The following is a 27579-nucleotide window of genomic DNA, read 5'->3' as shown; positions in this document are numbered from 1 at the left end:
AGCGCGCGCGGCTGGATTTGAACCTGCGCGATCCTCCTGTCTCTGCCTCCCAAGCGCGGGGATTACAAGCGTGCGCCACCACACCTGGCCTAAATATCTTTTTAAGTATTGGAGGGGGCAAGGATTCTGAAAACAGTCCTCTATAGATATACTAAGGGAGGACTCTACTTGGAAAGATTACAAATGCCCATAATTGTAAATTGTTGCTGCAACATTACTGTTGATGACTCTTTGCTTACATTATGCCTAAATGCATTCCTTGTCCTCAAGATGTAAAGGAAGGAAAGAAAAAAAGATACAATCCCCATTCTTGCACACCCATTAGTCTGTTTCCTCAACTTTGCATAGTTCTAATTGTACTTAATGAAAGAAAAGTGGCGTATTTAGGTCTTAGTTGTAGGAAATATTTTAAATAGAACTGGCCTGGGGCATTTTTCAAAATAAAATCTAAATAATGCAAGATTGTTAGCAGGAACTGTGCCACGGCTATATTACATGACTAATAAAAATCAACCTGAGTCTCAGATTGTCAAGAAACCTTGATCACATCTCTACTAGGTCAGCTATAGTGACAGCAGGACTCAAACCAGCCCTCATCTTTGAGTGTCAGAGATCTTGGTCATCATCAACAATTTCACTTTAGGATTTGTTCATGGGTTAATAAGCAATTTGTCAGTCTCTATTCACATGCCACTGAACAGACTGAGAGTGAATATGTACTGAATGCTGGCCTAAGGTTGCTCATGGTGGGTTAGGAGTCAGAGAGGACTAAAAAATTCCCCCCTTCAACTCATCAGCTTTCCCCAGGGTGAAATCTTTGCCTTTATCCCCACTCCAACTTAATATAAGTACTTCTGGTATGACCTACATCACATATACTTTCATAGACTAAAGACTGAATGCATAAAAGTATCTCTTGTGGCTGAAAACCTTATCTGGAGATCTAGGCTTTATTATAGAAGCCATTTGTCAGCTGATCATGGTGGCACACAGTTGTAATCCCAGCATCCTGGAGGCTGAGACAGGAGTATTGTTTTGGGGCCAGCCTCAGCTACTTAGGTCCTTTACAAATCAGTGAGACCCTGTTTCAAACTAAAGAATTAAAAAAATAGGGCTGGGGGTGTAACTTGGAGGTAGAATGCCCTGGGTTCCATTACCAGTACCACACATAAAAAAGAGAGAAGGTGTTTGTCTAAAAAAATTCCAGGTTTAATGGAATTTTACAAACCCTTTATGTGCTAGGGTTCTAGCCTTGCCCTAGATGCTAATATCATAGTACTTGGAAGTTCTTTCCTGCTGTCCTGATTTGCTTCTTTTTGTGCCTAAAGTAGTGCATCTTTTTAATTCTTTCATCCCTTCATGACTCTGGTAGTAAAACCCTTGTACACTTCTAGACTCTTTTCCATAAATTCTCACATTTACAGGCTTACAGCCCCCTTTTCAGAAAAATAATTTCTAGCAATCTTCTGTGACATTTGTACCACCTTCTTATTTTCATTCAATATCCCTGCAATCATATCAGAGGTACTAATGCTCCCCTAGATTGTTACAGTGGATTTCAAGCCCTAGAAGTAGTACCACTGACTTTGGAATTCATGCCTCTTGTCAAGTGGTACTTCAAACCCTGTGGCTTATCTTAACCCAAATTCACTACTGTTTGTTTTAAGTAACTGTTGATTGTTATTGATTATATATATATATATATGATATCTATAATTTATAATCTATAATATATTATTATGCTTATAATATATCTATACATATAAAATCTCAGTGCTAGCAATACTAGCATTTCCACTTATGGGTACGATTTATTGAATAGCTACCATCTGTCAGGTATTATATTAGATATTTTACTTACATTAACATTTAAATTGTTTGGGGAAAAAGAGAAAAATAAAAAAAATCCCAACCAGGTACAGTGGTGCAGTGGTGCATGTCTATAATCCCAGTACTTGGGAGGCTGAGACAGAATGATCACAGGTTTGAGGCCAGCCTTAGAAACTCAGGAAGATCCTCTGCAACTCAGCAAGAACCTGTTTCAAAAAAAAAAAAAAAAAAAAAAAAGATTGGGTATCTTGGAGATAGAATGCCCCTAGGGTTCAATCAATAATTTGGATAGGTCAGGCATTATAATTCCAATTAAAATGTGAACCTAGTTTTTTTTCATAGTCATATAATGAAAGAAATCCCTTTCTCTCACCTCCAATGGAGCAATAGTAAAAAGCATCTTATCCTCATTTTCAGGTAAAAGGACAGACTCAGAGAAGTTAAATACCTTGTCTGAGGTCACAGAGCTAGTCGAACCGTCTGAGGTCACAGAGCTAGTCGAACCAAGTGGGTCTTAGTTTAAAACTGGTGCTTTGTTAAGAAACCCCTCTATTGAACTTGTCCTTTATTCTACCCTATTTTCTGCCTAGAGATAAATGCATTTGGGATAGTGAGCTTCTTTCAGAGCATTGGACATTCTACCTATTTCTTTTATTATTGAGACTTCTAGTTAACAGTTCTTTTCCCATAGTGGTATGGCATAACAATGGGCAGATATTTAATAAGTAAGTCTCTTTTAGCTGTATGGATGAACAGCATGAAGAAGATATGATCAAAGTCTGTAACATCAAGAAGTCTTCAGAACAGTTTGGAGAGCCAGTGGAGGTGTTTCCCTTTCTTCTGTGTTAAATACCATTTAAACCTGTGACCAATTATTCCTTCTCTATCCTCTGGTCCTGATCCAGTTCGTCTTGTCTCCCAGATAGGGCCAGATTATTTTTTTCTTTGCCAATACATTTATGCACAAAACTTAGACAAATATTCCCCTAGTGGTGGCCACAAGATATCTGCAAATTACCTAAGTCATATTTATATAAGGAGTTTGATATTTGACCAGTCATATAACTGGCAAAAGAAGAGGATTATGCCATATGGGGTTGATGCAGAAGTATAGCAGAGATGACATATTTCTTGAACACCCATTCAGCCAAATAATGTTTACTAAGTACCTACTACCTATTCATTTAGACGCCAAGGATAGAGTGAGGAACAAGGACAATACATTAATTGCCCTAGTTAACTTGCCAAATCAATGTCAGAGGCTCAGTGAAAAGAGCAAGTGGGGAAAAGCCTATGATTTGAATAAGCTTATTTTGTTCAAAGACCAGAGAAAACTCCATTTTGACTGCATCTTAATGAATGAAGGAAAGAGTATTATGATGGGCCAGATCATGTATGGCTTTGTTGAATGTGTGGTTGTTTGGAAATGTTTAGCACTCAACTATTAAAAACAAAATCCAGACAAACTAAATTGATCGAGCCCAACTTTACCCTTATCTACTGAGATTCTTTTTAAAGTATGAAGCTTTAGCTTCATAACATTTAAAGAGATTGTCCCAAAAGGCCAGGTGTGGTGGCACATGGTTATAATCCCATCTCCCTGGGAGGCTGAGACAGGAGAATCGGAGGTTTGAAGATAGCCTTAGCTGGTAGTGAGACTGTTATCAACCTAGGGAAACCCAGTTTAAAAATAAAAATAAAATAGGGCTGGGCGTGTAGCTCAGAAATAGAATGCCCCTGAGTTCAATTCCCAATACCAACCAATCCACAAACAACAAAAATAAAGAGGTTGCTTCACATCTGAGAAGAGTATGAGAGATTTTTACTTGATCCCCAGTGGGCATAACTCATGCTCTTTAGGTTCCAGGAAGCCACATTTGTAAGAGAGAAAAGCAATATCCTATAGTCTACATAGGGCAAAGGGTATGCATCTAAACATTAGAATTAGAGTGCTTTCACAGCATTCTTCTCAGATGGACACTTGCCTGGGCACAGTTAGGGGTGCTGGCTAGTAAGTAACTTTATTAGAAATGTTAGTTGGAAGCTGGGGGTGGTAGGGGATGCTTGTAATCCCAGCATTCGGGAGGCTGAAACCTGGAGGATCGCAGTTCTTGGACAGCCGCAGCTACTTAGTGAGGCCCTCTGCAACTCAATGAGACCCGGTTTCAAAATAAAGAATAAAATTAGGGCAGGGGGTGTAGCTTGGAGGTAGATTGTCCCTAGGTTCCACCCCCACACCTGCAAAAAAAATGTTAGTTGGAATCATTTTGGTTATCCTACTTTGTAATCAAATGTGTACACCTGTCTGTATTCCTGTATTTTGTATGATGCCTGAGATACTGTAAAACTCCACTGAGTGACCAACTATCAAATATCGTGGATACTCACAATCATTTGGGACCACCTGAAAATTAGTGGTTGATATGCTAATTCCACTTGTTATAGGATTATTGTCACTTGTTGGTAGAAACACTTGATTTTGTTTAGCTGTCCTTAGCATTTTATATTTTGGGCTTTAATGTTGGAACAAATATGGTCCTGAAATATCTTCCATAAAGTAATATTAAATACTACTGTCAAGATTTACAGTTGAACTTCTCAGTCTTATCAGGTAACTTCTGATCTCTTCCACATATATTTCAATTTTCTTTGTGGTTGATATTTTCCGATCCAGGTAAAGTCATGGACTACATATAAAGAAATGAAAGAACAATATTATTTGCTTATTTATTGCTAATTAAACTAGTGAAACATATTTATTGAACTCTCAGTATTGAAAAAGTACTAATCAAGATATAAGAAAGTAGAATTTATATTCCATAGATACCATCACAAAATGAACCCATTAATGTCCAATTTCTAAAGTGGCCTAATGTTAACATTCAATGTTAAAATTTCTTTATAATGATAGTGTTGGTGGATAAAATTAATTGCAACTGACCACAATCTTACAGTATTTGCTCTCTCTGGGAGTCCCAAATGTGATCTTTGGCACATCTAAGTAAACACCTTAAAAATCTATGTAAGTTAATAGATAACCTCTGTATGTTGATATGTTTTTCTCTATATATCTTATAGAAAGAAATATTGGCTTAGAAATCAATAATAAAATTCAACAACATCTGAAATAACTGTTAAAGGACTGGCCAAAGAGGAAGACAGGAAAGGGCTATACCCTTAGTTATAGAAACTTCCTCACTGATTTTTCTACTCTGTTTACAGTAAAACAGTATTTACTACTGGGAAAGAAATCTGACTGTGGTTCAGTCCAGTAAATGAATACAGTTCCCCTACATAGTTCTGTAGTTACCTCATTTCCAGAGAAGTCCACATTAGCGTTTTGTTTTATATCATCCTGTCATTTGAAGTAGAAAACTGTTGTGTGTTGTTTTAGTGTTGTTTCTGATTTCTAGGCAAGGGCCTAAATGGAAAAGTCAATACTCTTGAAATATACAGAGTTCAAACAAAGTTGTAAACACCCAATAAAGCTATTTTGTTATTTTTCTGTTTCTTACAGAAACTCAACATATTGCATGAAGGTGTCAATGTCCTTGACCGTTGCAGAAAATGAATCTGGCCTGTGCTATAATAGCAGAATCCGCTATTTGGAAAAATCTGAAGTCACTAAAAGAAAGGAGATCTCCTGCCCAGACATGGATGACTTTAAAAAGTCCGATCAGGAGCCTGATGTGGTGTGGTACAAGGTAACTCAGCATGTGTATTATTTTTTACCTTAGTCAAATATATATTTTTACCTCAGGCTTGAGAAAGGTTGAGATTTTATTACCAGTTTGAGTATTAAATATTTCACTGAGAAGAATCAACAGATCCACGTCTAAATACTTTAGATGGCCAGGCGTGGTGGCGCACGCTTGTAATCCCTGCGGTTGGGAGGCTGAGACAGGAGGATCGCGCAGGTTCAAAGACAGCCTCAGCTACTTAGTGAGGTTCTCAGAAACTTAGTGAGACCCTGTTTCCAAATAAAATATAAAAAAGATATGGGAGTATAGCCCAGGGGTAGAAAGCCTCTGGGTTCCATCCCCAGTACCACCAAAAAACATAAAAAAAATAAAAAATAAATACTTTAGATGTATGACCTCTCTATAGTACTGGGTTTTATGCATTTTTGTCAGTAGATTTCAGAAGCAATCCCACCTTCCAGAACTGCTAGCAATAAAATTTTCCTCTACCCAGGTTCATAAGAGGAAATGGGAAAAAAGGATTTAAATAACACATGAAAAAAATCATCTAGGGGAATAGAAATATTACTTTTTGTTAACAATGGCCATCATTACAAGTAGTAGTTCTTTAAAAGAGTAACAACTGTTAGCTGTGTTTGGTAATACAGACCTCTAATCCCAGTTTGGGGAGGCTGAGACAGGAGGATCACAGGTTTTAGGCCAGCTTCAGAAATTTAGAAGCCCTTCACAACTTAGTGAGACGCTGTTTCAAAATAAAAATATGTCCCTGAGTTCAATCTATAGTACCAAAAATATAAACAAACAACTAAATAAAGAAAACGCGGTGTAGCCCACCTAAGGAGTTTTCTAACTTCGGAGCATGCAGAGACCATGAAGTTTGTGGGTTTTGCTTTGGTATTAGTGGAAAACTTTCCAAAATGGTGGAAACAGTACAGAAGCACTAAGCTGTGGTAGAATCTAGCTATACCAGCATTCAAACACATAGTACATGTCAGGGAGGTTTGCAGACCAACTGCCAAATTTATCACATGAGCAACACATGCTTGTAATCCAAGTACTTGAGGGGCTGAGACAGGAGGATTGCAAATTCAAGGCCACTCTCAACAACTTGGTGAGACTCAGTAACTTAGACCCTGTTTCAAAATAAAAATAAGAAATAAAAAGGGCTGGGAGTATAGCTCAATCAACAGTATCTCTGTCTCTGTCTCTCTCTCTCTCTCTCTCTCTCTCTCTCTCTCTCTCACACACACACACACACACACACACACACACAGACACGAATAGCAACTGCTACCGTGATAACATAATATTAGTGATAACATGGTGCAAGCAGTCTCTCAGTGTCAGAGCCACTGTAGTGAATGCAAAGGAGAGAAATGGGTCCAGTATGGCATGTATGAACACTCCTGGGGTTCAGTTTAGCTAGAAATAAGCCATACTCAAAAGTGGAATGTAAGAGAGTTGAATGAAAGATTTGTTTATAGAAAAATGGGCATTGTTGAGGGAATTGAGAAGGAGTGAAGCTATTAATTATCACGCCATGGGCCTACAGTGGCAAGAGGAAGAGCGATAGCAGTGGAACCTGGCAAGACTTGTGGCCTTAGGTGAACAGATGAAGGTGGCAGATGAGGAAACAGTGAGATGGATTAATGCCCTAACCTTTCTTAAATTCTATCCTCTAGTTTCCTGCTAGTTTTTCCCTCCTCCCAATCTGAACTCAAATAATAGTCAGAGGGCAAAGGCAGCAGATAGAATCAGTGATCTTCAGCTTCCCTGGGCAACATGTAGTATAGACAAGGGTGATAAATGGATCAAATTGGAAAGCAGAAACTAACCACATAACAGCCCAGATATAATATACTGGCTGCTAGTCTTGGGCCCTGTGGTCCTATAATAGGACTGAGCAGCCCATGCTGGCTCTGAGCCACAGTGGTTGATGCACCATACAGTATTATATATGATAGCTGGGTGGGGGGTGACTAAGGAGGTAATTTTTTTGCACAGGTACTGTGTTCTTTGTTGGCCCAAACACATAAAAAAGTGGAGCAAGTTGCTTATAGGATTCTAGAGAACCTCCTCTCCCAGGGAAACCTAAGTCCTAATTCCCATAGGGAGTAGGTGATCTTACATTTGGAAGCTTCTCTGTGTTCACACCTTGGAAAATTTACTAATAAACACCAAGAGCATATTTTTAGCTCTAACATATACCCCTTAATGTTTTTCTTAATGAAGACAATCTTATGGCAGATAGTAGGGAACATGATATTGATTATACATAACCAGAGACTTACAGAAAATTTAATGTAAACTTTCATGCCATCATTAGCTCTTTTCATATTTATTAAGCACTTATTATGTTCCATTCACTCTACTAAGATTGTTCTGTACATTATCTCATTTAAATCTCAGTGTAACTCAGCATGGTAAGAGCTATTATCTTCACTTAACAAAGAAAATAATGGAGGCTTAGAGATATGCACCTTGTCCAAAGTAATACCGCAAACAAAACCTGATTTGGAGTTAAGGGGCAGTGGTTTTAGAGCCCATTTTCTTTTTTGTGATACTAGGGTTTGAATCCAGCAGCATTCTACTTCCGAGCTATAAGCCTAACCCAATTTAGTTTGAAACTGAGTATCACAAAGGTGCTGATGTTCGCCTTGAACCTAAGATCCTCCTGTCTCAGCCTCCCAAGTACTGGAGTTACAGGTGTGTGCCACCACATCAAGTTTACAGTTTATTATTTTAATTAAAAACTTAGCTGATACCTAAAAATACAAAATGTACATATTTATGTAGTAGTATGTGATATTTTATATACATACACATATATGTACATATATAGTGCCATGTTTAAAGAGGTTAGATGTATTTACTCAAAAATTTAAAATCCACTTTTCTAGTTATTTTGAACTATACAGTATTATTTTTACCTATATTCACTTTACTAAGATGTAGTAATAGCACATCAGAACCTTTTTCTCCTAACTTCAACTTACTACATGTTGATTCACATGGCCCCCTCCCCAGTAATTTCCCTTTTGTACCCACCAATCTACTCTCAATTTCTAGATTAACTTTTTAGATTTCACATGTACAAGAGATCATATGGCAAAGTATCTTTCTGTGTCTTGCTATTTCAATTCACATAATGATCTTCAGTTCCATTTTATTGTTGCAAATGACAGTATTTCATTTTTAAATTTTTTCATTAGTACATTGTAGTCATATATCTTAATGGAGTACAAGATGGTAGAGACATTTTTTATGGTTGAATACTATCTCACTGTGTATATGTGCTTCATTTTATCTATTTATCAGTTGATGGACACTTAATTTTTCCCATTTCTTGGCTACTCTGAATAGCAGTGCAATAAACACAGGGGTGCAGATGACCTTTAAACATACTGATTTCATTTTCTTTGAATGTCGCAGTAGTGGGATTGCTGGATCATATTAGTAGTTTAATTTTATGTTTTTAAGGAATCTTCAAACTGTTTTTCATAGTGGCTATACTAACTGAAATTCCCAGTAATAGTGTATAAGGGTTCTCTTTTCTCTACATCCTCACCAGCATTTGTTTTCAGTTTTTAAAATTTTGATAATAGCTATTCTTACTGGAGTGAGGTGATACATCATTGTAGCTTTGATTTACATTTTCCTGATTAATGAGGTCGAGTATTTTCATATGCATGATTTTCATTTGCATGTCTTTTCTTGAGAAATGTACATTCTATTGCCCATTTTTAATCAGGTTATTTGGGTTTGGAGTTCCTTATATATTCTAGAAATCAACCCCTTTTCAGATGTATAATTTGCAAATATTTTAAATAGGAATATTCTGTAGCTTGTGTCTTCACTCTGTTGATTATAGCCTTTATATTATAGATGTTTTTAGTTTGATGTAATTCCATTTGTCTGTGTTTCATTTTGTTTCTTGTATTTTTTTCCCCAAAACCTTTGTTCATTTTAGTGTCCCGACATTACCTCTGGTTTCTTTCAGTAATTTCATAGTTTCAGATCTTACCTTTACATATTCAATCTGTTTGTAGTTGATTTATGTAACTGGTAAGAGATAGGAGTCTGGTTTCATTCTTTATTTTTGCATATGAACATTCAGTTTGTCTACAACAGTTTGTTTAAAAGGCTGTCCTATCTTTAATGCATGTTCGTATAACCTGTGTTAAAAATCAGTTGGCTGTAGGCGTGGGGTTTGCTATTAAGCTCTCTATTTTGTTCCATTGGTCTATGTGTTTGCATTTATGACAATACTATGCTGTTTTGATTACTATAGCTTTGTAGTATATTTTGAAGTCAGGTAGTGGAATGTCCTTCCTTGTTCTTTTTTTTTTATTCAAGATAGCATTGGCTATTCAGGATTTTTAGGAATTTTGTGGTTCAATGTAAAATTATAATTTTCCCAGTTTTTTCAAGATTATCATTAGTATTTTGAAAGCGATTCCATTGATTCTATATATCACTTTGTCGAGATTTTAAAAGTAGTGATTTTTCCAACCAATAAACAAGATATATTTGCCCATTTATTTATGTGTCTTAAATTTGATTTTCTTGTACCTGAAAATGTATACCCCTCTCTAAGTTTGGGATATTTTCTATTATTATTTCTTTAAATTAAATTTTTTCTACCTCATTGGAATTCCAAAGTCCCTCTTAAACCCTGATAACCCAAATAGTTGCTCTTTTAATACTGTTCCAAAGTTCTCATAAGCTTTCTTCATTAATTTTCATTCTTTTTTCCCTTTGACTGTGTTTTCAGATAGTCTGTCTTTGAGCTCACTAATTCTTATGTTTGCTCTTCCTTGCTATGGATTTCTTCTGTTTTTAATTTTACTGAGTGTATTTTTTAGCTCAGGAGTTTGTTTGATTTTTCAAAATTGCTCCCATATCTTTGTTAAATTTCTCTGTTAAAATATTGAAGTGTTTCTCTGTGTTTTCTTTAAGCTCATTGAGTTTCATTAAAACAGTTTTTTTTTTTTTTTAATTCTGTCTCTGAAAAATTTCCCATACTGATCATGGTCTGATCCGTTTTGTGAACTTTATTTTGAGTATTCAGTAAGGTCATGTTTTCCTGAAAGTTCTTGATGTTTCTTGACATCTGAAATCTTGGGGATATTAACATACCAGGAGTTTATTCCACTCTTTCTAATCTAGCTTATTTGTCTTCATGCTTCTAGAAGTTCTAAGCAGGCTGCTTTGCTCTGAGACTATAGTCACTTCTACTATTTCAACACTGGATGGCGCCCAGATCCAAGTTTGCTGGGAGGGTACTGTTTGCTGGGAGGGTACTGTTGGTGTATTATCACTGTTCCAGCCTAGAGGGTGATCCAAGCCCCAGTTTATCACTAACCCATAGTTTGTATGTTGTTCCAAATGAACCAGAAGAGTACCTGGAAAGAAAAGTCTATCCCCACAAGTCTCTCTTCTGGAGCCATTGTAGATAATCCTAGATTTCCATCCATAGTCACTGGCCTGTGGTCAAGTTCTATAGGATTCAGTCTGGATCTAGACAGGTAAACAAGACCATCCCCAGGCTCATATCTCATGTCTGTGGCCACCAATGCTGTCATGTTGTGTCATACACTGAGCCTGTAGCCTGCAAAGACCAGCACAACACTCAGGAGGAACCAAGATCCATGCTGCTATGGGCTGCCTGTTTCTAAGGTATACTCACTCACTGTTAAAGTTTGAATTTAATATGTCCTCCCAAACTCATGTATTAAAAGCATATCCCCAATGAAGTATAGTTCAGTGGTGAGGCATGGTTGGACGAGGTGGGTCACTAGTGCGGTGTTGGGCACTGTATAAATCACAGGTCTACTTCTCTCTCTTTATGTTTTTAGCTACCGTGGTATGAGAGCCACTTCTCTCTACCATGTGCCCTGATGCCACCACCACTGTAGTTTCTGCCTCAGAGCAAGCTCTGTGGACCCAAACCTCTGAAACCATGACACTCAATAAACCTTTCCTCATCTAAGTTGTTTTTTAGGGTATTTTTGTCTCAATGGTGGGAAAGTTCATTAAAACACTGCCCAAGACTACTTCAACCAGCCACACATGATTCTGGAATAGAGAGACTGAGCCATATATCTTCCCCAGCACGGGAGCTATTTCAGAAACTCCTTCCTTCTGTATACATGTCTAGGAAGGGGGGATGTTAGGACATTCCCAACTGTTAGGTTTTACCAGCCTGGCAATAAATGTCAGAGCAAATTTCAGTGCTTACTACCCTGACCTATTTCCAGCAATTGTGGTCTCACTCTATGCTATGCTGCCCAAGGTTAGGGTAATGTTGGTGAGGGCAGTTCCTTGGCTAGCTAAGTCGGCTAAGCTGATCTGTACATGGACTTACTAACCATAGGGACCTACACAGTCTCATGGAAAGGGACATTGCGCTATATGTCCACACCATAGCTGGCCATAATGCAGAATGAAACTCAAGTCTGTCCCTATGATACACAGCTCTTTGCCTAATGCTTGGGCAGATATACAGGCTATGTTTATGAGCTCTGGTCTGTGTACTCCTTTGGTTTATAGATGATACTGTGTTTCACATAAGCAGGCCTGGCACTGAATACTAAGATGAAGTCCTGTGCTAGATTTCATGCCCTGCTTTTTAGCAGGCCAAGTCTTGCTTGCCACTGTGTCACCCAAGGTTGGAGGACAAGTGGTGGCAATAGTCGATTTGTACCTGGCTGTCATATTTCCAGTGGCTCAGTCTACGTGTATTGGCTTATGTATAAGAGTCAATGGGCTTTATACAGCACTGAATTTTACTGTGGCAGGTCTGTCATTGGGTTTTGGTTCTAAGTTAGGGACCTAATTTCTTCTTCCTCCCCCAAGTGGGGGATATATTCATGCTTCTGCTTGACTTGGGGAAAATACTTCCTGCCTGCCTTTTTATATACACTTTGTCTTTTTTTTAATACGAAAAATGAGCTCTGTGTTGCCCTACCTGGCCATCTTACCTCTTACAGATGTAGTTTGGTAGATGTATAGCTGTTAAACATGGTCTGTCTTTGGGGAATGATCACTTGAGAATCTTAGCTGTCATCATATTCTCACTCCACATGGTGTTTCATAGCTCTAGAAAATTTTATGACTGATAAATAATAAACATAATGAAAGGCAACATTTATTGGGTTCTTATAAGCAGGTTGTATTTTAAGTGTTTTAAATGGGTGGACTCATTCCTTTCAACTATCATGTAAGTTACATGTTATTGCCATTTTCTGGAGAAAGTAACTGGAGACTCAAGCAAGTAAAAAGATTTAGGAAGAAATCACACAGTAGCTTGTGACTTACAGTTCAACTACTGGTGCCACTCTCTCAGCCATTATAATATGCTAAAAGATCAATAAAAGGCCAGAGCTGAAAGTTAGAGTCCCTAAATCTTAGGAATATATTGCTAACACTTTGTTCTCATACAAGGTTTCATGTAAATCCATGAAGAAGTTTTGATGTATTGGGAAAATATTGCCTTTTTCAGTCAATATTTGGATAATCTGCTCTGTGTGCTTTCCAGTCTCTGTGGTCCTTAACTGGCTGCAAAAGAAGTGATTTGCTCTGGCTACAACTATATAAAGAAGAAGATACATTCCTCTAGAGTTCATTCCAGTGCACATTTGATTAGATAACTCATTTGCTAGCCTAGTGTTAATGAGATCAAAGATGTTAGTCTAAATACTCATTTTTTTTACTACAAAAATCTAATGTCAAATGTTTGACATTGGTTATAACTGATATTGGATGACAAATAGATGGTTCAGTACAAATGCATTCAGTCATTCACTTATGTATTTGTTGTATACCTACATGTGTGAGGTACCTTGCTAGGAACTAGGAATATATAACTGATCAAACTAAACAAATTCCCCTGTTCTCATAGTGGGTCATAGATAAAATGATTCTTCTCAACTCTCCAGGAAGGTGCTATATCAATTAACACATCTAAAGGACAGCTTCCACTTGTGACCAACAACATCTTTGTATTGAGTAAAGGACAATGGATATACCTATATTTAACAGCAGACATGAGTATCTTTTATTTTCAACTTTTTGGTACTGGGGATTGAACCCAGGGGCATTTTTTTTACATCCAAACTACATACCCAACCCTTTTATTTTTTTAAAGCAGGATCTTGCTAAGTTGCTGAAAGTCTTACTAAGTTGCTGAGGCTGGACTTGAACATGCAATCCTCTTATCTCAGCCTCCCAAGTATTGGGATTACAGGCATGCAACACCATACCCTGCTAAAATGAATGTCTTTGCAAAGGAAAATTCAGAACTAAATAAGATCAGTTAATATTTCCACAGTGTATCATAGTCAACAACAATCTTTCACAGATTCTTTTATACAAACGCATACATAAGAAGTGATGATATGAAGATGTGAGTAGATGATTTGTTCTAAAGCTTTAGCCCTCCCAGGCCCTTTCTGAGTGGTTTAGGGCTGCAAAGCAACAGATCAATGTGTTTATATAACATTAACCTCTGCCCAGCACTCCAGAGTTCTGTGACCCACTTACTTGGAAACCCTGGTTTACTTTCCCATAAAATTTAACACACACACACACACACACACACACACACACACACACACACACACACTTTTTTAAAGAAAAAAATGTTGAGTAATTTAATCATTTAATTTTGTTTACACTTTGAATATAAGGAATGTGTGGGAGGGGCCATATCACCTTCATCTGAACTCCATCAGTTAGCAAAAGGAGATGCAGCTTTTTACTGGTGACTGTTATCTGCTTTTTACAGATGAGGAAAGTAAAATAACTTGCAGGTCACTCAGCTAACAGGTGGTCAATTAGGTTCAAACCTTGAACTTTTGAACTCTAATAAATGTTTTTCTTACCCCATCACTATGCTTACTCCACTAAATACATGTTATACACTTAATATATTTGCATCCCTGATATAAACAGAATTCTCCATTATTATTGTTCTCTGGAAACAAATCATGAAATGCTTCTTAAGAATGCTGTTGTGAATTTTAAGTGTTCAAAGAGATTTGAATGAACCAGAAAGAGATTTTTTTTTTAAAAGATCAAAGTAAAAGGAACCATATATATTTGAGAGCCAATCTAGTAGGACTTATACATTGGGAAACAAACCAAAAGAAGTTAAATGATGCTTAGGACTAACAAAACCTATTTTTCTCTTTTATTTTGATACTTACTGAGTTTTTTCAAAAAGCAAATATAGCAACTAAAAGAAGTGAATGTTTACATTTGTGTATGTATATGTGAATATGTATATACAGGCTGAGAATTCCTCAACCCAAAATCCAAAATTTAAAATGCTCCAAAACCCCAAACTTGTTGAACAATGGTATGGTGCTATAAGTGGAAAATTCAGCACAATTAAACTTTTATTTATATACAAAATTATTTTAAAATATTAAACACAATTATCTTCAAGCTATAAGATATATAAGAAACATAAGTGAATTTAGTGTTTAGGATTGGACTCCATCCCCAAGATATTTGATTATGTATATGTAAATATTCCAAGATCTAAAAAGAAGTGACATTCAAAACACTTCTGTTCCCAAGTATTTAGGATAAGGGATACTCAATTTGTATGTGTGTGTGTCCTTAGTGATCAGTACTAGAGATGTATAAAGTCAATTGTTTTATGCTCTTACACTTAATTTGATCCATAAGTGCTATCTAATATTACCTATTTTTATATCATTTCACACTCCTCTATACTACTTTGCTAACATATTCTCTCTTTATTTGCTTACATGCAGACATTTATGTACATATTTCATCTTTCATTTTTATGAAAATGAGAATATACTGTACATATCACTCTCTAGTTTTCCTCATCACATTCAAACATATTGTGAGCATGCTTCCATGTTGATTCTGTACATCTATTTCGTTATTTTCTAATGTTGGAGAGCAAACTCAAGGCCTCATACATACCACTAGTTTTACTCCCAGACACAGATCTCACTCCTTTTTTGTTACTAGAGACTGTATCAGACTCTGGGATATACCTCAAACTATATTTTTTCATTTTGAGACAGCATCTCAAGCTACCATGCACTACTGACCTGTAATCCTCCAGTCTCAGTCTCTCAAAACTGGGTTTACAGACATGTGCCATGATGGTTTGAAATCATTTTTAATAGTTGCATAATATTTCAAAGAATGCAACTACCTTATTTTCTTCAACCATTCTTTTACGTATGGACATTAATTTTTCCAGTTTTGCTTTAATAATTATAGTGTCACAATAAAAATCCTTATAAACATATATATTGCATATAACCTTGATTTACAAGATAGAAATCTGTCACTATAATTATTCAACATAGTTTTGGAGATTCTCATTAATGAAATAAGAAATTAAATGAAATGTACTGTATACATATTGAAAAAGAAACAAAATAATCTTAATTTTGAACTATATGATTTCATACCTAGAAAACCCAACAACAAGAACAAATAGAATTAATAAGATAATTCAGTTAGGTAGATTACTAAAAGCATATCAAAATTCAATAGATTTTGTTTTTTGCCAGCAATAATCAGTTAGATGTGTGAAATAGGAAAATGAAATTACATAATTTACAACCATTATAAATTATAAACACTTTGAAATAAGTTTAACAATTATGGGAGTACACCTACATAAATATTTTATTAAAAGATATGAAATCTAAATTAATGAAGAGACAAAACATGTTTCTTCATGGGAAGATTTCACAGAATAAAAGAACAGTTCTTCTCAAATACTGGTAAACTATTCAATTTAGTAGAATTTAAATTTTTGAAAATATAAAACATGATCACACAATTTGAACTGTGCCAGAATCCCCAAGAAAATACTGGGAAAAAAGTCCTAAGAGGGGCTTTTTCTACTAGGTACTAACAATGATTATAAAACAGCATCAATTAAAACACTAGATTTAGAACAAGTTGAATAGAAGAGAGAATGCAGAAATGGATTTAGGGGTGGGGTAATGAAATTAAAAACATGTCTATGGACATAATTGACTATTTACTTTGAAAAATATTTAGTCTGAATCATATGCTATTTATGAAAAATTCCAAATGAATTGTAAAGAGTGAATTTCATCTACAAAATAAGCTTATAACAAAGTTTCTAAAGATCAGAAGAGTATTGATTTATCTTGTTATATATTATGGCTGTTGTTTTTAAGGGAGAAAATGGTCATTAGAGACCTTATACTACCATAGCCTAAGTAACCAACACTTTTTTGATTAAAAAGTTGTTTCCCAAAATATTTGAAGATTTTAGAAATTTTAGAAATACAAATTATGTGCCCTCTTTTAAAATCATAAAATTGCATTTTTATTCTTGGATTTGTTTTGGTAATGTGGGTTGAACTCAGGAACATTTTACTTCTGAGCCATAGTCCCAGCCCATTTTATTTTAAACAATCTCACAATGTTGCAGAGGCTGATCTCAAGCCTACAATACTCCTGTATCAGCCTCCCAAGTACTGGGATAACAGGTGTCCTTGAATTTTTAATCTTGCAATGAAAATTTTCAAAGATACTTTAATTCAGAAGGAATGAAATGAAAAACTAATGAAGGCTTCAGGTTCATGTGTCCTAAAACCACGCACCAGGGATATACAATTTAAGATATATTTGTCCTTATTTTTATTCTTAGTTATGGCACTAAAAGTGAGGGAGAGTTAATATAAATGCTTGTAAATTATAAAAAAGTAAAAGTTAATAAGTGATGCAAGAGTATTTTAATATACATAAGAATAACTAGGCTTTACGTTTGGGGACCTGTATTCTGGTCATTATTTTACCAGGAACATGAATAAATAATTGGGTGTCGCTGGGCCCTAATTTATCCACATATAAATTAGATGTAATAATATTTGCTTTATATCCTACACATATAAAAATTTATAACTAGAGTCCTTAATTAATATTTGATGCAATTATGGAAAAGTTACATGGAACCTAATAATGCATTTATATAAGACATCTCAGATGCTAATTAGGAATTTAAGGCTGAGATTTTTTTTAATGTCTCATAATTTTGTATAACTAGAAAAAATCATCCTTTCTTTACATGCACAGTTTGATTTGATGTGTTTTGACAAACATTCACCACAATCAAAATTGAAACCGACCTACAACTCCAAGTTCCTCATCTCTCTTTGTACTTAATGCCCTCCTACTATCCCCAGTTCTTGCTTAAAAACTTATGTTTTCTTTTTTGTGTATGTGTGTGGATCTGGGGATGGAACCCAGGGGCATTCTACCTCTGAGTTACACTCACAGCCCTATTTTTTATTCTTTATTTTGAAACCAGGTCTCACTAAGTTGCAGAGGGCCTCACTAAGTAGCTGAGGCTATCCTCGAACCATGAGTCTCAGCCTCCCAACTGCTGGGATTACAAGCGTGCACCACCACACCCGGTAACTCATCTGTTTTCTATTCCTAAAATTTGCATTTTCTAGAATATTATGTAAATGTAGTAATATGATACATAGGTTTTGTGTCTGGAATGTTTTGCTTAACATAATGCATTTGAGATTTGTCTATGTTATGGCATATATCAATAGTTCATTCTTGTTTATTGATGAGTATTATTCCTAACATTTCATACTATATTTATCCCACTATTTACCCATCCACCAGTTAATAACTCTTTGGGCTATTTCAATTATTGTTTAGTCACTGGTAATACAGATGTTAGGTCAGATTTTGATTTTGTCGTTATCATTATGATGTATTTTGTTAACTTTTATAATATTTCAACAGTTATGCTTTTTTCAAATTTGTTCTTTTTTTGTAAGATACCAAGTATTTTATTTTATTTTTTATTGGTGCATTGTATTCTTGCATCATAAAGGGATAAAAAACTTGTGTAGACATACATGCACACATCGCCCAGTTAGCTCCTAAACCATCCCTACCCCATTCCCTCCCATTCCTCCTTCCCATGCTTGGTTTAGTGGTTGACATCGATATGTTTGTTTAAGTACATCATGTGCTTGAGAGAGTTTCCTTCTCCCCTCTCCCATTCCCTCAGTTTGGTTGCCTTGTTTGTTTCCAAAATTGTTAGAACACAATATTAGAAAGCTTTCAGTATAACCATAGTGGCATTCAAGAGAAAAAACACAAGAAAACTAGTTAAAGCCTCTTAAGCAATGTCCATCTTTCAGTCTTTTATATAGCCACAAGAATATTCTTTCATAAATACCTATCTTGGCCAGGCGTGGTGGCACACGCTTGTAATACCAGCATTTGGGAGGCTGAGACAGGAAGATCATGGTTCGTGGATAGCCTCACCTACTTAGTGAGGTCCTTTGCAACTCAGAGAGCCCCTGCTTCAAAATAAAGAATAAAAAATAGGACTAGGGGTGTAGCTCTGTGGTAGAATGCCCTGGGTCCCATCCCCAGTACTATACACACACACACACACACACACAAAAGAAAGAAATGCACATCTTACAAATAAGTTATTATTTAGTAAACTCCAATGATTCTATAAAACTATTTGGTTTATATTTCCTTTCTATCAAATGTTTACAGGCCCTGACTTGTGCCAAGTATGTCTACACATTATCTGACTTGTCAGGGTACACAGTGGCAGGAACACTACAACAATCTGCTCTTTGAGTTGACATCCAGACCACAAAATGAAGGGATTTGCTGAACTTTGGCAACTCCGGCAAAACTGGCCCTCAGCAGAATTTTCAAGTTGATAAAGTTCGTCTTAGTAGTCTCCATGGGCAATGAGTAGTACATAAATTGCACATTAAGGTCAATAATAGGAACTTCAACATATTTGAGCATTTTATACTATTATTGGTATATTGTAATTATATATCATAGTGAGGTTCAAAGTGATACAAAAACATACTTGCACACCCTCCTTCCCATCTCCTTACATATTAGTGAGATTCATAATTGATGCCTCCAAATATAAACGTAACTTCATTTGAACTGTCTCCTTCCTCCATTCTCTTTTTTCCCTACCCCACTTTCCTCCCCAATCCCTTTCATTATTTGACTGCTCTCTCCTCCTTTATTTGAAGTTCCTTGTGTTTCGTATTTTCTTTCTAGCTTCCACATATTGGTGAAAACATTGGGCCATTGACTTTCTGAGAGTGTCTGATCTCAGCATAATATTCTATAGTTTCAACCATTTTTCTCCAAATGATATAATTTGGTTTTGCTTTAAGGCTGAATAAAATTCCATCGTGTGCTCATACCAAATTTTCTCTATCCATTGATCTGCTGAAAGATACCATTTGATCCATTAACATACAGTCCTGGGCACAGAAAAAGAACCGTGTGTTTGACTTATGTGCTTCAGACTTCTTTCTCTAATAGGCTATCATGATTAAATGAAATAGGTCTGGGGCAGTGAGGTATGTCAGTATTGTCTGTTCACTTGGAATGTAGGGGGCAGGAGAGAAGCAGTGGCAGCAATAATCTCAGCAGCAAGTAGATTAGGGAAGAATGTCTGAAAACAATGAAAACATTGGAAGATTGTGAAACCTGGATCTAGGTAGAATGGTCAACAAAGTAACTCTGTGAAGGGCAGATAGGGGAGCAGCAGTATGGCCATCTACAATATAGAGTGATGGAAATGTACTTAAGAGACTTCTGACCAAGGCACAGCTCCTCTACTATCTATTAAGCTATGGGTTGGAGTGACACATTTTCAGCGAATTAAAGCATTATCTTGCTAACAGCTACAAAATTAGTGAAGATTTGATTGCATCTGATTAGTCCATTAGCAGCAGATTTACTGAACAGAGCCAGAGTTTCTGGGGGGGACATGATAGGATTGGGGATGTTTTGAAATGGAAAATATCCCCTGTGCTAGATGACTGATATTTATAGTACTGCCCAATAAGAAAATAACAAATACATCTTAAAGGCGTGTGTATTCTGGCTGCTCAGATAGTAGTTAATATTATCCCCACAATACAAAGTAGGAAATTGAGACCTAAAGAAGTTAAGCAGATTTTCCCAAGATCACAGAACAAGGGTGAACTTTGGATTTCAACATAGAGACATATTGACCTAAGGATAGTTTTTTTTTAATCATACTTACTACATAGTTTACAGAGGGGTGGAAGTGACCTTAATACAATATTTTCTTATGCCACAGTTTTCCAAAAATGAACAAAAAATAAAAACAACCAAAAACCCCCCAACTCTATTGGATACCAGTAATTGCTTATGCTGGATCAAAACCTGGAAAGCACTTGAAACTGTTTAGATCTGTCTTAAAGAACATGTAAAAATCCCAGGCTGTTCATCAAGAGTTATTTTTTAATTCCTACAAATTATCTAGTTTTTACTTCCTGGGGAAGAAAACAAAGCAGTGAGCAGGGAAAATGAAAATGGTTAGAACTAATTGCATGTGGACTTTCCCCCAACATGACATTACAAAACAAAACCATTTATCTTTGAATAAAACGAGTGTGTGGGCTCATTTGTCCACCCCCACTGCCTCGATGTGAAGGCACAGCAGCTCAGTTTTCATTTTCTTTTCCTCTCAAAATGCCCAGAGGGACCATATTTTTGTTTAATGACCTTCAGAATGATTCTTTAGAAATTGAGGGCTATCAGAGTTGGAAGCAATGCGAAAATAATTGTGGATTATTATTGTATGACGACAAGGCAGCTGGACTGTTTTTTTTTTCTCTCTGTTCAGACTTTCTTCTTCATTTTCCCAGAAACCTTATATCCCAAGGTTTAGCTCAGAAGCAAATCTCATATAGGTGATAAACCTTGCCAGACATGGTATATAATATAATTTTAAACAGACCCTTAACTGTTCCTTCAGAAGACCCTAGGGAATGAAGTGGCCTTATATCTAGATGCCCTCCATAGTGTTACTTTTATTTACTCTCTGAAAATGTGTGTGGGTAGTTGAATTGGATATAAAGCAAGTGTATCTCTTAAATATTATACCTGTGAATTTAAGTTCTGGTTTCTGGGTTTTGTTGTTAAAACTGCTAACAGAAAAAAAAAGTTTTGTTATAGTAAAAAACTCATAAATTGATACTTTTGAAAATTATTCTCATTCACTCTCTCTCCCTCTTACACACACAGCTGAGAATTGAGGGTCAAAACATATTCTAACATTGAACGACTAAGATGTGTGGGTGTGGAGGATGGGGGTGATCAGAGGTAAATACAAATGTTGAATAGCCTATAGTAAAGAATGTGGAAATTTCCACTATTGTCAAAATAATCTGCCTCACAATTTCATTATTGCTTAGTTGACAGATTCATAGTACAGATGAGAAAGTACTTTTGCCTTGATTATTCAACACTCCATCACAGCTCTTGCCTATTCTCCCACTACTATTTATACAATATTTGGTTGCCACTGTGGTTGAAAATTTGGGGTACTTAGTAGATAGACTAAGACTATATATGTAAAAAGTAATCTGAAGTTTTAAAAGACAATGCAACTTGGCTGAATATTCTTACATAATTGGATATTGCTTTTCATTTTCCAGAAGAGTGTCACTGTCTGGAAAAAAGTGTTATATATTTCTTTCTAGGAAGATCCAATCCCAGTTGTAAGACTTACATTCCACCAGGAGAATAAAAGAATTGGCTTCAAAACCCAAATTTTATTCTCTGGTCCACTGAACTCACAAAGTAAGTAAATGAGTTCTTCATGCTATTATTATAACAAAGTACATCCTTTTCTTGGCTATGTTTGTAAAGAACCTCTTCACCAAATTTTCTAAATTGTTTACCCCTTTCTGCAATGAATCTCTCAACCACAAGGAAGGGAGGTTCTGGAGTATTGGTATTCATTTTTTTTTAAATATGGAGCAATTAGTTAAACAATTGCTTAGTAAACAATTAGTTAAACAATCCATTGGCAATATAAAAGTCTATTATGAATGTTTAATAATGCTTAAGACTCCACTGGAGTATACTAAAGGGCTAAGTTAACCAAATCCTCTCACAAATCTTAGGAAATATTCCTGTCACATAGAAGTCACCAGGACATTATAATAATATTCAGCAACTTTTAAGGTACTGCTATACATCTCTTATATTTGGAGGAACTGTTATGCTTTTCTATTTTTGCACAATGTTTCTAAAATTTGCTCTTTGTGTCAAGTCTTACAAGTGGCTTCTAGTAGGATAGTTATGATATTTGAACTGATTACAATAAGATACAATTGTGATGTTGGTCATTGATTTAACTCCTTAGTTACATATTTTGAAACCAAATAGAAGAATATACAAGGTGGTAGCACCTACTTGAAAGTACTAAGGCATACTGATATAGTTTTCACTTACTTATATTTTCTCTGTAGGAATGCAAGCCAAAAATGTGGAGAAGCATAATAATACAGAAGGGAAATGCTCTTCTGATCCAGGAAGTTCAAGAAGAAGATGGAGGAAATTACACGTGTGAACTTAAATATGAAGGAAAACTTGTACGACGAACAACTGAATTGAAAGTTACAGGTAGGGACTGGTCCTACCAAATTATGGCAAATTATTTTTTAAGTATAATTTGGTTTTGGAAGAAAGGTTTTGGTTCAAAGAGCCAAACTGTTCAGAATTTAGAATTGGCTATAATGAAATAGTTGGAAAGCTCACTATTAATGAGTTACACTAAATAAAATCTAAATGTAGAATATCAACAAATTTAGGGATCAAGCATTCTATTGCAGCCTATATGTTCTGTGACTTACAAAAGATTCTAACTCTTTCAATCTATTCTTGATTGTTACTGTGAATCTCAAAGAAATAAGTATGCCTAAACCTCTTTAGAATATTGACAACCATGTGTGGAATCTCTACAGGCAAAGGCTACATTCAGAATGAGATCCTATTGAACTTTTAGAATGAAATTTCCTCATATTGAATCCATTATAACATTTATACAAAATTCTTCATAAATGTTATTGTGGGCTTCTAGTGAGTCATATGTATAGAAATTTCCAAAGGAGTGTATACACGTGTGTTTTAAATCTGAAGTATAAGCAAAATATAAACCAGTAACTCATAGATGGGCAAGAGCTAAACTCAGGATGGAATCTACCTGGAATTCTAAGAAGTAATTTTCAGAAACATAGGATGGAATATAACGCCATACACCCTAATAAATCATGTGTCAAAATGTCTATTTGCTATTGATTATGAACAAATTTAACTATACACAGGTTGAACATTCTTAGCCCCAAATGCTTGAGACCAGAAATGTTTCAGATTTCAGATTGTTTTTCAGATTTTGGAATATTTACATATCTATGAGATGTCTTGGATTTGGGACCCAAGTCTAAATACAAAGCTCATTTATGTTTCATATATATGTATATCCTGAGAGTGACATTATGCAGTATTTAAATGCAGCTGTGTTTTTCACTGTGAATATATGATGTCAGGTGTGGTCTTTTCTTCTTGTGGCACCATATCTGCACTCAAAATTTTGTATTTTGGCTGGATACAGTGGTGCATGCCTATAGTTCCAGTACTTTGGAAGCTGAGGGAGGAGGATCACAGATTTGAGGCTTGTCTCAGTAACTTAGTGAGACCCTATTTCAAAATAAAAAAGTAAAAAGGGATGGGGATATAGCTAAGAGGTAGAATGGCTCTAGATTTAGTTCCAGTGCCAGAAAAAATAGTTTGGGATTTTAGAGCATTTAATATTTAGGATCTCAGATTAGCAACTCTCAACTTGTATTATACAGATATTTTAATATACCATGATCTCACTTATATAGGGAATCTTTAAAAAGTTTAATATATATGACAACAGAGAATTTAATGGTAGTTACCAGTGACAGAAAGAGGAAAATAGAGGAATCGAGATCAAAAGGTATATACAATTTGCAGATATGTAGGATGAGTAAGTCTAATGATTTAATGTACAGCATGATGATTTTAGTTAATAACACTTGAATTTTGCTAAAAGGGTAGATTTCAGGTTTTCCTACCTCGAAACGTAAAAGATATCTATATGAGGGGATAGATAAATTAGTATTATTGATGATAATAATCATGTCAGCATATATATGTATATGTATATTAAAACATCATGGCATATACTTTTTACATGTTTAATTCTAAGGATTGAAGCTAAGGGCATTCTATCTTCAAGCTACACTACACCACTGATCCTATTTTATTTTTTATTAGGAAGCAGTCTCACTAAGCTACAGAAAACCCAGTAGATTATAGGCATGTACCACTGTGTCCAGCTAAAATTGATACTTTAAATATATGGAATTTTAAAAGATCATGCAACTATGTGTACACATACACATTTGTAATGTGGCTAAAATTTGAGCCATGGGAAAATTTGAAATCATCCATATAATCGAAATATTGATTGCATTAATTGATTTATGTTTAAGGCACTGTTTAATCACCTGAAGTTGCTATCAACCAATTGGTTAATTATACTAGTATCTTGATAATGTTAGGGATATGTGTTTCTTCTATTCTATTTTTATTTTTAATGTAAGTAACTTTGGGAGGTAGTATTGAAATCACTCAAAAAATTTATTACTTCCTTAATTAAGTGCTATAGTTCATGTTTAGTTAAATTTGAGAACCCCAAGATTTGTTTGTCTTTTCCAAAATTGTGTGTGTGTGTGTGTGCGTGTGTGTGTGTGTGTGTGTGTGTGTGTGTGTGTATACATACTTAGTTTACTTTCTTTCCTAATAAATGACAGTTTTACTTAGTTTAAATTTGGAGAGTACCTTCTGTGAAACTTTAGTTCCTTGGATTAGCTTTTCATATACTTTCTCCCTATGAGCTTTCAGATTAAATACCATATTAGAACAATCCCAAATAGCAAAGATTTGATTCTTGTTCATTTATGTTTTTCTCAATGTGAACTAAACATCCCTAATTAATTCATGGAAGAATATTCAATCATAGGCAGCTATACAACATCAGTAAGCAAAATGCCTATGTACAAAGACCTTTAGCATTGTCACTTTGACCATAATCCTTATTAGAAGCTGGGAAGGCACTTTCATTTGGCACTCATTTACTGAAGTTTGTAACATTGTAGTTTGGGCTTGTGTTTAAATTGAACCATAATAACATAAACACCAAACCTGTTTTGCAGTTTTATTAGATTATGGTGGTAACAATTCACATCTTTAGTTTCATTTTCTATTCTAGAAAAGCATAGCTAGAACTAATTATTGTGTGTTTTATAAGATATTGATTTACTTGCTCTACACTTTTAGTATAATTGAACTATGGGCTTAAAATTTCATCTGAATACCTTGCAGAAGCTCACAAAATTTAGTATGCATCTGGATCATGTGGAAAGAGCCAAGTAGGATGAGGATGAAAATCTTTTAAATATAGATTCCCAGGTCTTCTCTCAGATTCCAATTTAGTACATCAGTAAGATAAAAGATTCCCTTTTTGTAAGGTGATTATGTTATTTGCAGTCCAAGAACCATGCTTTGAGAAATACTAGAGGAGAGAATGTTGCTAAATAAGTGAAAGACAGATAGATTTGATTACTTTATGCCTGGCTGACATGTTTGTTTCTACACATAAAAGAAATGCATTTATATAGGGCCCAAATTGTTTCCCTTAAATTCATAAGAGCTGTCATGAAAGTGCAGGTGATTAGTAGCTACAGGAAACATGCCAAGGGAGTGTGTGGGTTAAGGAAACTCAAAGAAAGCAGTCATTTATTTGCTTATCATTCAAAATGAAAATTTTCTATGGATATGTTATATACCAAGGAAGGAAATAGGAAATGGAGTAAGTAATTGTAATGTTATTCAGTGGTCATTGTTCACATGAGAAAATATGAAGTTTACACATTTATTCGCACAAGTTTAAATGTTGTTCTTGCTATAGAAAGAAAATGGTTCCTTAATATTGAAGGTCAAGAGATTCCTCTGTGAAAGACGATTCTTTTTTCAAAATATTATATAAGGAATACTGTATTTTGTATAATCAGTATTATGAAAGCATTTAAATAGATTGTTATCCCATAATTCACAAAATAAGGATAGAATTAAATAATCTATCCATACTTGTTTTGAGTTTAGAAGTATACAGGCATGGACTGAGAATTCCAATAAACAATTAATGGAACTGGTTAACTATAAAATTAAATAGATCTAAGATCTTTAAGATGCTGTATTGCAAATACACAGGCTTTACAAGATTGCCAAAATTTAGGTTATTTTCTGGCTGGGTGCAGTGGCATGTACCTGTGATTTCAGAACTCAAGAAACAGACAGGAGGATAGAAGATTCAAAGCCAATGTGCTGTAACTTACCAAGTGAGACCTTGCTTCAAAATTTTTTAAAAAATAGGGTTTGGGGTATAACTTGGAGGTAGAGTGAACTGAGTACCCCCCAAATAATAAAATATTATTTTCTGATGGCTTTTTTTGTGTGTGATCCTAGGAATGGAACCCAGAAGCTCTGAGCTACACGCTCAACCCTGTTTTATTTTTTATTTTTGAAAATGGTCTCACTAGGTTGTTGAGAGTCAATCTCACTAAGGTTCTTACTACGTTGCTGAGGATGGTCTCAAAGCTGTAATCCTCCTGTCTCATCCTCCAGAATAATGGGATTACAGACATGTGCTACCATGCCTGGCTCTCTGACTATTCTTTTTAAACTTATAATTCCTTTTTTTGTGGTACTAGGGGTAGAACCCAGGGGATTTTCTACCTCTGGGCTATTCCCAGGCCTATTTTATACTTTATTTGGAAATAGGGTCTTCCTGAGTTGCTGAGAGCCTCACTAAGTAGGTAAGGCTGGCTTCGAACCTGTGCAATCCTCTTGTCTCAGCCTCCCAAGCATGGGAATTACAAGTGTGCATCACCACGCCCAGTGCTTAAATTTATAATTCTAAGAAATACTTTTTCAATAAAACAAGTATTCTCTTAAGGCTTATAGGTACCATTTGCTTTAAGTAGATCGATTATAAAATTATCTATATATTCAAAACTAATAAGTTATAAGGTGGCTATTTGCTTTATGAAAAGATTCTTCCATATAAAATAATTTGTTCTGGTATTTC

At 35.4% G+C, this 27579-nt stretch overlaps 1 protein-coding gene across 1 annotated transcript in view; it reads left to right on the top strand.

Annotated features, from left to right (window-relative positions):
• The window catches only part of IL1RAPL2 (interleukin 1 receptor accessory protein like 2), a gene marked incomplete at both ends in the record, with an annotated part of 1085952 nt that overhangs the window by 551914 nt on the left and 506459 nt on the right, over positions 1-27579 (top strand). Inside the window, 2 exons of the mRNA XM_080718785.1 lie at positions 5348-5534; positions 22874-23027. Of these exons, the coding sequence (XP_080574911.1) occupies positions 5348-5534; positions 22874-23027 (341 nt within the window). The remainder of the gene's footprint in view (positions 1-5347; positions 5535-22873; positions 23028-27579) is intronic.

Source organism: Muscardinus avellanarius, assembly GCF_963383645.1.
Source record: "Muscardinus avellanarius genome assembly, chromosome: X".
Lineage (NCBI taxonomy): Eukaryota > Metazoa > Chordata > Mammalia > Rodentia > Gliridae > Muscardinus > Muscardinus avellanarius.
Note: the sequence above shows the minus strand (reverse complement) of the source record. Positions and strands in the feature narration are given on the sequence as shown.